This window comes from Doryrhamphus excisus, linkage group LG4 (assembly GCF_037039965.1).
Source record: "Doryrhamphus excisus strain RoL-2023G ecotype Guam linkage group LG4, RoL_Dexc_Guam_v1.1, whole genome shotgun sequence".
Lineage (NCBI taxonomy): Eukaryota > Metazoa > Chordata > Actinopteri > Syngnathiformes > Syngnathidae > Doryrhamphus > Doryrhamphus excisus.
Genome location: NC_136360.1, coordinates 22721811 through 22736130, shown reverse-complemented (window position 1 = coordinate 22736130; position 14320 = coordinate 22721811). Strand labels below are relative to the sequence as shown.

At 36.5% G+C, this 14320-nt stretch overlaps 1 protein-coding gene across 1 annotated transcript; it reads right to left on the bottom strand.

Annotated features, from left to right (window-relative positions):
* Positions 1 to 7: 7 nt before the first annotated feature.
* On the bottom strand, positions 8 to 14236 carry kcnn1b (potassium intermediate/small conductance calcium-activated channel, subfamily N, member 1b). The gene is made up of 10 exons (XM_078790390.1): positions 11657 to 14236; positions 8591 to 9446; positions 8104 to 8499; positions 7935 to 8030; positions 5869 to 6287; positions 5641 to 5782; positions 4025 to 4135; positions 2471 to 2598; positions 2299 to 2368; positions 8 to 720 (listed from the first exon to the last, which is right to left on the bottom strand). Exons 2-10 carry the CDS (start codon positions 9437 to 9439, stop codon positions 433 to 435), a joined length of 2499 nt encoding a protein of 832 aa, XP_078646516.1. The 5' UTR covers positions 9440 to 9446; positions 11657 to 14236; the 3' UTR covers positions 8 to 432.
* Between the last annotated feature and the right edge of the window lie 84 nt (positions 14237 to 14320).

The following is a 14320-nucleotide window of genomic DNA, read 5'->3' as shown; positions in this document are numbered from 1 at the left end:
TTCAATATTCTACTACTACTACTTCCGGTTAGCACATAAACAGCAAAAATGTTAGGAGCCTTTAATTGGTCTTTTACTCTGAATAAAACTACAGCATAGCGGACATTATACAGTGTGTTTGTGTGTATATATACATATTTTGTCAAATTGTAAAAAAAAAAAAAAAACGTTCAATATTCTACTAGTACTACTACTTCCGGTTAGCACATAAACAGCAAAAATGTTAGGACCCTTTAATTGGTCTTTTACTTTGAATAAAACTACAACAATCAAATAACTTTTGCAAATAGCTAATGACAATCCCGACCACAAAGTCAATATTCAATATAATGTATTTGAGTATTTAAAAAATTCTTGTTTATTAATATTTATAATAGTGTATTTTTATTATTGGATTGCATATATTACAGTGTATATTACATGTCAAAGAGATCAGCCATAAGGCGTCTGTGATGGGGTGGGGCCAGCAGGACAGAGCTGCCTCGGGGGAACGGAGCAGCACTCCGAGCTCAGGGAGGACGACAGGAAGTGGACACGACAGGCCAAGTCGTCCAGGAAGTCTTTTTGTATCTTGGTTATTGCTTGACAGAGCACATCGGGCAGGGAGCGCATGTTGACAAGCATGAAGTCCAGTTTGTCCTCCAGGGCCACAATCCTCCTGTCCAGATCCTCGCTCCGATGCTGCAGATCCGACACCAGATCGTACATCATGTTCTGAGTCTGCAGAGCAACACGCGGAGAGACATGTGACTTCACACTTTGCTGGGCAAGGAACCGCACTGGAGAACTTAGAGCATCCATTGTAAGTGAGGGCCTCTTTCATACATTTTGTGCATGAAAAACACAATACGGCGTATGTCAATATATGCTAAGCTATCTGAGAAAAACCCATTCATGTTGTAGCTTTGAGTTATAGGTGATTAATTAATCTTACAATGTGCCAAAATGGCCCCTGCAGCCCTGACTTACAATATTTGGGAAATCTTTCGTACAATGTTAAAACAATATACAGTATTTGCAGGGACGGAATATATAGTAGTAGTATATAGTAGGTCTTTACGATCTCCTGACTGGGTGGCCTACATGCTAACCACTCGAGCACCGTGCGGCCCCATGCTGGGGGCCATTCTGACATTGTTATATAATTTTTAATTTTATAATTAAAAACAAACCCCTAATATTATATATTATATATGTATATATAATATTGCAATTAATTATGAGTTAACTACAAAAATGATTAAATATTTTATTTCATTATATATATAATTAATATAAAAAATATAATTATTATTAATAATTATTAATATAGTAAATATATATTATAAATATTTGTTATCTAAATATTCATATACATTATTAAACATATATATATAATATAATGTTAGGGCTGTGTATGGAATAAAATATTTAATCATGTTTGTAGTTAACTCATAATTAATTGCATTTAATCGCAGGTAAATATAAATAGGGATGGTGAATGATTTGATACACAACTACAAATTTTATTTACAGGGATATTAATTGTGAAAATGCGGGCCATTATTTAATTCCAAAAATAATATACAGTTATTATACAGCACCGTGCAGATTTTTTAATTTGTCATTTTTCAATTTTATAATAAAAAAACAAAAAATATATGTTGACAGCCCTAATATTATATATTGTATATATATATATAATATTGCAATTAATTATGAAATTATGCAATTAATTATGAGTTAACTACAGACATGATTAAATATTTTATTCCCTTTTATTTCAGTATATATATATTTAATATATTAAATATTATAATTATTAATATGGTAATATATATATAAAATATTAATATAATATTTATATGATATAAATATCATACACATTAATATTTTATATATATTATATAATGTTAGGGCTGTGTATGGAATAAAATATTTAATCATGTTTGTAGTTAACTCATAATTAATTGCATTTAATCGCAGGTAAAATGTTTTTATCTGTAATAAATAGGGATGGTGAATGATTTGATACACAACTACACATTTTATTTAAAGGGATATTAATTGTGGAAATGTGGGCCATTATTTAATTCCAAAAATAATAAACAGTTAGAGATCGCACACTATCATTTATTAGTGGTGAGTACATTAATAAGCGTGTGAGGCATATTTATTGTACATTTTGGTCCAGGGGAGTGAGATGCAAGTTAAAAATCAATATTTTTATGCCATGGAAATGACGTGTTTTTATTTTCTCGCCACTCGCTGGTGCTTCCAGGATATAACCCCCCCCCAAATTGCAAAGATTGTACATACCTTTGCAAGATCAGCGATGGTGTTGGCCTGGTCAGTTAGCTTCCTTTGATCCATTTTAACTTTCCGCAGTCTTAAAGAGAAAATATTAGTACATTGTTGACTTGTCAATTACAGCTCATCAAATTCTAAATAATTTCCAAATCATTTGTTAGCACGCCAGACGCATACGTACTGGTGGATGGCTTGCAGGAATTTACGCTGATGGTGGCGCACTCTGGCACGATCCACTTTCTTCACCAGTTTGGTGTACTTGTAGATCAGCCATGTTTCCCTCAACACATTGGCTGCTGTGTTTTTTATCTGGAGGGGGGTGGGGGGGGGGAGAATTCATTCTTTTAAGATCGGTAAAAGGAAGGGAAGCACTATGATAATTAATAAATACATCACACAAGAAATTAAAACTGGATCAATTCCTCGACTCCCGCCTCCAAACAAGCAGGAAGAGAGTTCGCTCCGGGTATTGGTTTCAGCACCTTTGTGTTCCATAGGACAATGGCATAAACATACAGTCTAGGTGGGTGGAGGCGGGGCAGGTAGCATTACACACAGAGTGTAACCAAGCAGAAATTATAGCAGATTGCAAAATATTATCATTATTATTTTCTACCGCCTATCCGAGGGTCACGGAGGTTGCTGGAGCCTACTGGGGGGAATTGAACTCGGGTCTCCTAGCTGCGAGGCCTGCACACTAACCCCCCAAAACATTCATTCATTCATTCTTTTTTTTACCATTTATCCTCACGAGCCTATCCCAGCTGTCTTCGGGCGAGAGGCGGGGTACACCCTGGACTGGTGGCCAGCCAATCCCAGGGCACATATAGACAAACAACCATTCACACTCACATTCATACCTATGGACAATTTGGAGTCGCTAATTAACCTAGCATGTTTTTGGAATGTGGGAGGAAACCGGAGTACCCGGAAAAAACCCATGCATGCACGGGGAGAACATACAAACTACACACATGGATGGCCGAGGGTGGAATTGAACTCGGGTCTCCTAGCTGTGAAGCCTGTGTGCTAACCACCCATCCTCTGTGCAGCCCTGGTTCAGTATATTTTTCATCAAAATAGTAGTCATGCCAAAATGTTGTGTTGCTGCTGGATGTTCACAGTATCTGAGTGATACTGTTGTGGGGGTGCTGGAGCCTATCCCAGCTGTCTTCGGGCGAGAGAGGCGGGGTACACCCTGGACTGGTGGCCAGCCAATCACAGGGCACATATAGACAAACAACCATTCACACTCACATTCATACCTATGGACAATTTGGAGTCGCTAATTAACCTAGCATGTTTTTTGGAATGTGGGACGAAACCGCAGTACACGGAGAAGAGAACATGCAAACTATACACGGAGATAGCCGAGGGTGGAATTGAACCCTGGTCTCCTAGCTGTGAGGTCTGCGTATTGTTATTATTATTATTATTATTAAGTTATATTTTGGTTGCATGGTGGTCGAGTGGTTAGCACGCAGGTTAGGTTAATTAGCGACTCCAAATTGTCCATAGGTATGAATGTGAGTGTGAATGGTTGTTTGTCTATACGTGCCCTGTGATTGGCTGGCCACCAGTCCAGGGTGAATGAATGAATGAATGTTGTTGTTTTTTTTTCTCGTAGCCCCAAATCTCGTGTCATCTCGTGACACCCAAAGTATAAAGACTCTTTTGTGTCATGTATTTGGGGCTTTCCAAAAAAACAAAAAAAAAAGCCCAAACCACAGTAGACCTTTTTATAGAGCTGAGTATCCATCATGAAGTTATGGACGTGCTTCTCAGCTCTGGTGAGTTCGGACTTCCTTGCAACCACAGCGACCACCAACGCTGTACAGCCTGCTCCCTGAGGACAAGAGCGGTAAATACGGTAATTAGACTCTGTGACAACGTGGGTACGAGTACACTATTATAGCTGCTTACTGTAATACACCATTTATTGTTAATTATACCAAAACTTCATTTTATTCCCCTTCCCAGTAGTAGGGGACCAGTGCATTTTGTAGAACTCACATTCCCGCAGTATTTATCCGTGGTGGTACAGAACCGGGAAAGTTCAACACAACTAACCTCGTCACGCATCCTCGCCTCCTCCCTAATCGACCGAGCACCTTGGATAGGACTCATAACATTATCTGTAGGTACTCAAGGCCGCAATATCCTAATTGTATCGGAAGTGACAAAAGCAGGATTATCACACCTCTATGGGACACGTAATGGTAATGGTAATGGTAATGGTAATGGTTTTATTTCATTTGAACATGCATCAGATTACAATTGAGTGCATCCCATAATCAGTTCACAGTCCCACATGTCCAAAAGGAGTAGGAAGAAGCAAAGCTTATTAAATCCTACCCCTCCATCTGGTACTTTTACAATCAGTAACTGTTACATTTGTTCACTTCCTGCTTTCCTAATATAGTTTAAGGTTTTTTTTTTACTTTAAATTTTATTTTTGTTTATTTTTATTTAAATAATTTTTTTCATTTTTATTTATTTACTTGTATTTATTTATTATTATTTTTGTTTATTTTATATTTTTGTTTAATTTAATTTAATTTGTATTTATTTATTTTTGTTTGTTTTATATTTTTGTTTAATTTAATTTAATCTGTATTTATTTATTTTATTTATATATATATATTTATGTATGTTTATTAATTAATTTATTTATTTTGTTTATTTATTTATTTATTAATGTTTTATTATTTTTTTTATTTATTTATGTTTATTTTATATTTTTGTTTAATTTTTATTTTTGTTTGTGTTTATTTTATATTTTTGTTCAGTTTAATTTTTATTCATTTGTTTCTGTTTATTTTATATTTTTGTTTAATTTAATCTAATTTTTAAATTTATTTATTTATTTATATTTTATATTTTTGTTTATTTTATATTTTTGTTTAATTAAATTTATTTTTTTTATTTATGTTTGTTTATTTATTTATTTTTGTTTATTTATTTATTAAAAGAGCAGGCCTTATGGTCTAACTGAAATGGGTGTTAGTATTTCTAGTTTCTAACTTCGTTTTTTGTAGCTATCTGCTCCATGAAAATCAGATTAATCACAGTTTTCAAATGATTCAATCATGATTAATCCAGATTAATAACACACAAGAAAAGAGCAGGCCTTTTAGTCTAACTGAAATGGCTGATAGTATTTCTAGTTTCTAACTTCGTTTTTTGTAGCTATCTGCTCCATGTAAATCAGATTAATCATGGTTTTCAAATGATTCAATCATGATTAATCCAGATTAATAATACACACAAGAAAAGAGCAGGCCTTTTAGTCTAACTGAAGTGGGTGTTAGTATTTCTAGTTTCTAACTTAGTTTTTTGTAGCTATCTCACCATGATTCCTGTCAGCAGGCAAACCCCCTTTCCACAATACGTGTGAGGCACCATGTCGCCGTAGCCGATGGACAGGAAGGTGATGGAGATCAGCCACATGGCTCCTAGAAAGGTGCTGCTCACCTCCTGTGCGTCGTGATACCTTTCGGAAGACAAGAGCACCTCGTCAGTAGTGTAGCACCGAAGACGTGGACATGAAATCCACTCCGATGCGTGTAGCGCCGATACCTCTCGCATATGCGCACGGTCCACGCCGCGATGATCCAACAGGACACACTGAAGACCAGCAGCACCGTGCCGGGGCAGATGGTCATCAGAGTCTTCATGACAAAACGGGTGTCGAAACTGATCTTGTTGAGCGCTCCGATGCTGCGGGACGAAGCGTCAGTGAAGAGCTTGCTGTGGAGCAGCATGACCCGGCCAATCAGGTAGAGGCGTAGGAACATGGGCACCGACAGGATGATGTCCACGTCGGCGTCCGCTACCGATGTGGTGTAGCTGAAGGCCAGCCGAGCGGTCCAGCTGAACACGTACTGGCCCGGGATGGGATGGATGGCGCACACCAGGAGCTCCAACGCGACAAAGAGGACTCGCTCAAAGGTCACGGCGATCCTCCAGTCATCCGCACCGTTGTCCACCATGAACAGCTGAGGAATCAAACACTTTCAAGCTCGACGCTGAAATCTGATTTCCTCTTTTGCTTGCTAACTTGCCCGAACTTAGTAGTATTTCTAGTTTCTAACTAACCAAGATTAATCATGATTAATAATACGCACAAGAAAAGAGCAGACCTTTTGGTCTAACTGAAATGGGTGTTAGTATTTCTCGTGTCTAACTTCGTTTGATGTGGCAGTCTGCTCCATGTAAATCAGATTAATCACGGTTTTCAAATGATCCAATCATGATTAATCACGATTAATTCCTGCTTTCCTAATATAGTTTAAGTTTGTATTCTTTTTTTAAAAAAATCATGATTAATCACGATTAATCCTGATAATAACACACACAAGAAAAAAGCGGACCGTTTAGTCTAACTGAAATGGGTGTTAGTATTTCTAGTTTCTAGCTTCGTTTTTTGTAGCTATCTGCTCCATGAAAATCAGATTAACGGTTACGGTTATTTAACCGGTTATATTACGGTTTTCAAATTATTCAATCACAATTAATCAAGATTAATAAGAGCTATCTGAAATGGGTGTTAGTATTTCTAGTTTTTAACTTCGTTTGATGTGGCAGTCTGCTCCATGTAAATCAGATTAATCACAGCTTTCAAATATTCAATCATGATTAATCGCGATTAATCTCTGCTTTCATAAGATAGTTTACGTTTTTATTAATTTTTCCCTTTAAAAATTAATCATGATTAACTGCGATTAATAATACACGCGCAAGGAGTGAACCTTTTAGTCTAACTGAAATGGGTGTTAATATTTCTAGTTTCTAACTTCGTTTTTGTAGCTATCTGCTCCATGTAAATCAATTAATCACAGTTTAAAAAGATTCAATCATGATTAATCACAATTAATTCCTGCTTTCATAAGATAGTATGTTTAAGTTTTTATTAATTTTGTAAAAATCACAATTAATCGTGTTTAATTGCGATTAATACACACACACACACAAAGAGTGGACCTTTTAGTCTAACTGAAATGGGTGTTAATATTTCTAGTTTCTAACTTAGTTTTTTTGTAGCTATCTGCTCCATGTAAATCAGATTAATCACGGTTTTCAAACATTCAATCATGATTAATTGCGATTAATAATACACACACACACACACACATACACACAAAGAGCGGACCTTTTAGTCTAACTGAAATGGGTGTTAATATTTCTAGTTTTTAACTTCGTTTTTTGTAGCTATCTGCTCCATGTAAATCAGATTAATCACGGGTTTCAAATGATTCAATCATGATTAATCACGATAAATTCCTGCTTGCCTAATATAGTTTAAGTTTTTATTCTTTTTTTTAAATCATGATTAATCATGATTAATTGCGATTAATAATACACACACACAAAGAGCGGACCTTTTAGTCTAACTGAAATGGGTGTTAATATTTCTAGTTTTTAACTTCGTTTTTTGTAGCTATCTGCTCCATGTAAATCAGATTAATCCACGGTTTTCAAATGATTCAATCATGATTAATCACCATGTTGCACAATATTTTAAATATGCACATTTGACTTTAATGGCTAGAAAAGATTGTGTTTTTAGGTGGCCATACACAAAATATTTATGGTAAGATGACTTACTAGTGTTTAGTCAACAGATGGTTTGTCCCAGCAGTTACCTGTATTTCCCTGGCATGGTACATCCCAATGAGAGCCAGTAGAACAGCAGTAGAAACACTAATGAGGCCTTTGAGCACATAAGAATACATGGAGTCCTGGAAAAAGAGGATCCAAGCATGAATGAAGTGAGTGTAGAACCCCAAAATACTCCACAGGCGACTAAAGTACCTTGCTGTAAAATCCTCTGGACATCTCCGTCTCGATCACCATGACGACGATGCCGAACATCCCGCACACTAAGGCGTAGTCGCTCAGCTGTTTACGTTTGCCAAAAAGCGCTCTGCGTTGACCCAGCCTGTAGCTGATGTCCTTCTTCTGCGGTACGTTACCTTCCTCCCTGGCGGCGGCGTCGCTATCGGCCTTGCTCGAATCCTCCCTGATGACCTTGGAGAAGGCGTCCTCCAGGAGGGCGCTGTGAAGAAGCGGCCGGCCCGACTGGAGTTCGGTCAAAGTGGACGGTGAGGCATCACGGCCGGCCGCCGATTTCACAGCAGCATCGCCGTTGCAGAGGACGTCGCTTCCCGCGACTTCGTAGGGCGTGATGCGTTGAGAGCAGTTCAGATTCTGAGTGTTGGAAAACATTTGATGAAATTAATATCAGGGTTTTTTTTTATGATTTGAAAAGGATGAGGCCACCAATTGAAACTTCCTGTACTTGACTTTGTTGTGATCTCGCCGCCTCCTCGGCGAATCCGTGGTGGTCGAGTGAACTACAGCGACTAGTGGAGAACGACTGGAGAGCCGGCGTGGACGACCTCTTGATGGTCCCGGTCCCGGTCCCGGTCGGATGGTTGGATGATAGATGGCGGCACTTGAAGATGAAGGCGGGGTCTCCGTGTGAATAACGGGCGTGATGCTTTTTTTCACGATGCTGGTTAACGTCGGGACGTTGGTTGGCGGACATGTTGGGGATGTTGAACAAGTTGGATTGGGAGTCTTTGAACGCCTCTTGAGGCATAAAACTACCTTGCGATCGCTTTTGTGCGACTTTTGAGACATCTTGATTTCTTTCATGTGGAAAAACTTGAAATGAAAGGTTTTTTTTCTGCGAGCGACAATCTTGGACCGAAGTGGGATTGAACCGCGGTTCAAAGATGGACGCCATGGAGTCGGGACAGGAACACGCACATGCGTCATTGTGGTTTGGACTGGACGAATCGCCTCCTTCGTCGCTAACCTGGCTACATAACAGCAGCCGGTCTTGATTACTCAGCTGTGATAGGCTCATGCTTTCGCTCTGCAGCTGTGACATCATCGCATCGCAAACCTTCGAGGACGGAATGACGCCATTGGACGTTTCATGCGGTGCGCGACTTGCCTCCTGCGTTGGTGACGTCGTTTCCGTGAGGCTTCCCGAGTATGGTCCGTGCATCCCGTCCGGACTCTTGGTCGGGGGTGTCGGACCACTGGAAGAGCAGAGCTCATGGTCGCCATCACGGAACACCTGACCCGTGCTGTCCAGGCGGCGGGTGGCGTTGGTGGGTTTCACCAAAATCAACCTCATGGCATCCCTGCACAGCCCAAACACAAAATGACTTTTTTTTTTTGTTTACTACTTTTAACCCAGGGGTCTCAAACATGCGGCCCGTGGGCCAAATGTAGCACGCAGGACACCAGTTTGAGGCCCCCGCCTTGATATGATGCTAGTGCGGCCCGCGCAAGTTTGATATGGATGCTGTATGGTATCATGTACCCAGAAAAAATTATTACGTTTGATTAATGTTCATGTTAAAGGTTAAATAACTGTTAATAGTTATCCTCCCTATCCGTGTGGAAGTGGGTTAGGGTTAGTTTTTGGCTATTTAAGTTGAAAGGATAACTTGAAGGCTACCGTTTAGGTCGCTAGCTCTCTAGTTTGCGAGTTAGCATGTGTCTAAAAAAAAACATACATAAGTCGCTCCGGAGTATAAGTCACACAAGGCCGAAAATGCATAATTAGGTATAAAAAAAACATACATAAGTTGCTCCGGAGTATAAGTCGCACAAGGCCGAAAATGCATAATTAGGTAGAAAAAAACATACATAAGACGCTCTGGAGTATAAGTCACATTTTTTGCGGGTAATTTCTTTTCCAAACTACTTGACCAAAACAGACATTACGTCATCTTGGAAGGCAAGTTCTAATATTAATAAAAGAATAGAGAACAGGCTGAATATATGTAAGATATGCTAACACAATGCTTATTCAGCTACATAAAAAATAAACATGAACAGAAAAGATGTCCAGTGTTTATGGAACATAAACACTTTTTTTTAATTTATAAGTCGCTCTGGAGTTTAAGTCGCAGGAACAGCCAACCGATGAAAAAAAAGTGCAACTTATAGTCGGGAAAATACGGTATTTAAGAAAAAATATGATTTTTTTTGTAAAATATACACAATAGTTTTTAAAATAAATAAATGTACAAAAAATAAATGTAAATAAATAAGTAAGTAAATAAATAAATGTACAAAAAATAAATATAAATAAGTAAATAAATAAATGTACAAAAAAATGTAAATAAATAAGTAAATAAATAAATCTACAAAAAATAAATGTAAATAAATATGTAAGTAAATAAATAAATGTACAAAAAATAAATGTAAATAAATAAGTAAATAAATAAATGTACAAAAAATAAATGTAAATAAATAAGTAAGTAAATAAATAAATGTACAAAAAATAAATATAAATAAGTAAGTGAATAAATAAATGTACAAAAAAATTAAATAAATAAGTAAATGAATAAATAAATGTACAAAAAATAAATGTAAATAAATATGTAAATAAATAAATAAATAAATGTACAATAAATAAATGTAAATAAATAAATGTAAACAATTAAGTAAATAAATAAATGTACAAAAAATAAATGTAAATAAATATGTAAGTAAATAAATAAATGTACAGTAAATAAATGTAAATAAATATGTAAGTAAATAAATAAATGTACAATAAATGAATGTAAACAAATAAGTAAGTAAATAAATAAATGTACAATAAATAAATGTAAATAAATAAATGTAAATAAATATGTAAGTAAATAAATAAATGTACAATAAATAAAGGTAAATAAATAAGTAAATAAATAAATGTGCAATAAATAAATCTAAATAAATAAATGTACAATAAATCAATGTAAATAAATAAGTAAATAAATAAATGTAAATAAGTAAGTAAATAAATGCACAATAAATAAATGTAAATAAACAAGTAAATAAATGTACAATAAATAAATGTAAATAAATAAGTAAGTAAATAAATAAATGTACAATAAATAAATGTAAATAAATAAGTAAGTAAATAAATGTACAATAAATCAATGTAAATAAATAAGTAAGTAAATAAATGTACAATAAATCAATGTAAATAAATAAGTAAGTAAATAAATGTACAATAAATAAATGTAAATGTACAACCCTAACCCTAACACAATAAAATGTGACTACATCTGAGGCAGGAATCAATTTCTGTATTAGTGAAAATTAAATAGTAATTACCTTAATTCCAAATACAATAAGTAAAAATAAGCTACATTCAATTCCAATTAGAGCAGCATTTATCTGGAGCAAACGGTTATTAATTTGTTAGTTTTCTAAGCAGGATGTAAACGAGACGCGCCCCTCCTTCATTATCAACATAACAACTACTATACACACCCTTGTACTTTATTTGTCGAGTGTCCTATAAAGTACTTTTAAAAGGTCACAGTCCAAAATCAAATCCACAGGCGATCCTTACCTTCTGTTGGGTGTTTTTCTCCAGAGGTGTGGAAGGTTCCCTCTCGGAGGTGCTCCAGAATCAGAGTGTCAAGAAGAGGCGAGGGAGTGGGTGTTTCCTCCTCTTGATAAAAGGTACTTTGGAGACGCTCTCCTTTGAAAGTAATCATTAGAATTCAGCCTGAAGAAAAGAAGAAGCGGGCAGCCGGCCATGCAAATAGGAATGGCAGTGGGAGGGGGGCGATGGGTTAAGATGCAAAAAAAACATCAGACAGGACAAACCGTGCAAGATCACACATATCAGTCGGGACCGGATCCGCCGATCACCTCTGAGGATCTGCTAGCCTTCGATGCAAAATAACAAAAAAATAATAAAAGATCAGTGGCACTCGTCATTTGATGCTCCGTGGTTCAAAGGCCTTTGACGTCTCTTATCTGCTCCGACACAAGAGAGCACGGCTGGACTAAAGTGTCCCGTATTAAATCAGCGCAGTGACAACAAGGCCTCTTTAGATGCGTCTGAAAAGAAGTACAAAAAGTAGCAATTATTGAAGCACAGATAAATACAAAAATACAAAAATCTAAGCAAAAGTATCATACATATATATTTTTTTGGGCATGTTTATCACACTTATATGAGTCAGATTATTAAAAAAATTAAATATTAGAGAGAAAAATAATCCAAAACTGCACGGCCGTGTGTGAAAAACATACTAACTTAGCAGTAACAATTGCAATCAAGCGTTTGTGATAACTTGCAATGAGTCTTTTTGCGGAATTGTTGTCATTCGGCCACATTGGACGATTTCCCAACAAAAAGTGTCTTTTTTTTTTTAAAGGTGGATCGTGGTTCCACCTTTTGGATCACGTTCCATGCTGCAGAACCCAAGTTTGCGGTCACCAATCAAATGTCAGGACATTCCCCTTCAGGATTTTTTGGGTCGACAACAGAATTCATGGTTCAATTTATCACAGTCACAAGTCTTCCGGATCCTGAAAAACAGCATAACAGACCCAGACCATCACACTACCACCACTATATTTTACTACTGTTGGTATGATGTTCTAATGCAGGGGTGGGAAAACTTTCTGACTCGTGGGCTGCATTGATTTAACAAAATTGACGGGTGGGGGGGGGGGGGACTGGACTCCACCTGGAATTATTGTATCTGTAAAAGTGGAAATTATTTGATGTAAAGTGTGTTATAAATTGATTATAATAATAATAATACTAAATATATATATTTTTTTATTTGTTATTATTTTATATTTGTTATTTTATATTATTTGTTATTATTTGTATTATTTGTTATTATTTTATATTATTAATTATTTTATTATTTTATGATATATTATTATTATGTGCTTGCGTCCCTTTTTTCAAAAGTACTTTGTAAACAACAGACCACATCAAATAATTAAATTGTCGTTACTTAAACCATGAAAATGTTGGCTCAAGCCATGATGCCAGGTTGTATGTTGACTTCAAATGAAACACCTTGGAAAAAACGGGCGGGCCGCATTCAAACACTTGGCGAGCCGGATGTGGCCCCCGGGCCGTAGTTTGCACACCGTTGTTCTAATAGGACACAGAAAGTTGGAACTTTTGTCTCATCAGACCGCAGAGTATTTTCCCAAAAATGATGATGATGCAAAAAGTCCCATTCCCATTTCTTCTTTTTACATTTTGAAGCTCGACTTTATTTTTTTTCAATTTTTTTTGGGGGGGGGGGTTTAAAATTTGACTCAGGGGTGAGAGTGACTAAATGACATGGGATACTTTCTAAAATATCACAGCGGTCCTTGCATCCTTTCATTTCTCAGTATGGGGCCATCGGTGAAATATATGTTAGAATAAAATGTAGATAGAATAAATATAATGTTAGTTATCACCCTTATATCCATTTACTTAGACAATAGAAAGTGCTTGAAAGTGCTGAAGGAGGAAGGAGACCCCCCAGCGACCCCCAGCAACGAGCCTGCAGATGCTAATGTTAATCCTGCAAGAATGTGTCAAGATAAGAACTCATAAAACAATAAAAGTAATTACTCTCACATATACGTACACACATAGACAAACAAATACAGCTCGTGCAACTGACCCCCACCCCTTAAGAGTTGCACGACCATGTAGTAGGGACCCCCGAAAAGAGAATAAAAACATTAAAAGTAATTACTCTCATATATCTGTAAAGTGTCTTTGAGTGTCTTGAAAAGCGCTATACAAATAAAATGTATTATTATTATTATTATTATATACACACACACATAGACAAATACAGCTCGTGCAACTGACGCCCCCCCTCCCTTAGAGTTGCACGACCATGTAGTAGGGACCCCCGAAAAGAGAATAAAAAGAGAGAGAGTGGAGCGTCATGTCATTGGGTATGTGGTTTAACTCTCCTCACTGCGAGTAACTTTGAATATTGTTGTCTGTCTCTTCTGTATTTGTGTATTTAAGTGTTTTTAAAAGTGTGACAGGAGTTCGAACCTGGCAATATGTTAGGACACCCAACCCTGGTTTAGCTGTAGTCGCTGCCAAGCACCAATGAAACAGGAAGTAAAGCGACAAAGCCTGCAAATCTGCTGCCTCAGCAGCTTAGATTGAATGTTGCTATGCTGTAAAAATTTTTTTTTTTCATAATAATTTTTTTTTAAGCAACACTGTAGTGAAAAAATAAAAAAT

What these genes read in the sequence shown, in the direction of transcription:
- kcnn1b (XM_078790390.1), bottom strand. Translation starts at nt 9,439, where the DNA reads ATGAGGTTGATTTTGGTGAAACCCACCAACGCCACCCGCCGCCTGGAC. An exon ending in ACCGTGCGCATATGCGAGAG is followed by an intron (nt 5,783 to 5,868) that starts GTATCGGCGCTA and finishes GTCTTCCGAAAG; the next exon opens with GTATCACGACGCACAGGAGG. An exon ending in ATACTCAGCTCTATAAAAAG is followed by an intron (nt 2,599 to 4,024) that starts GTCTACTGTGGT and finishes ACCCCCCTCCAG; the next exon opens with ATAAAAAACACAGCAGCCAA.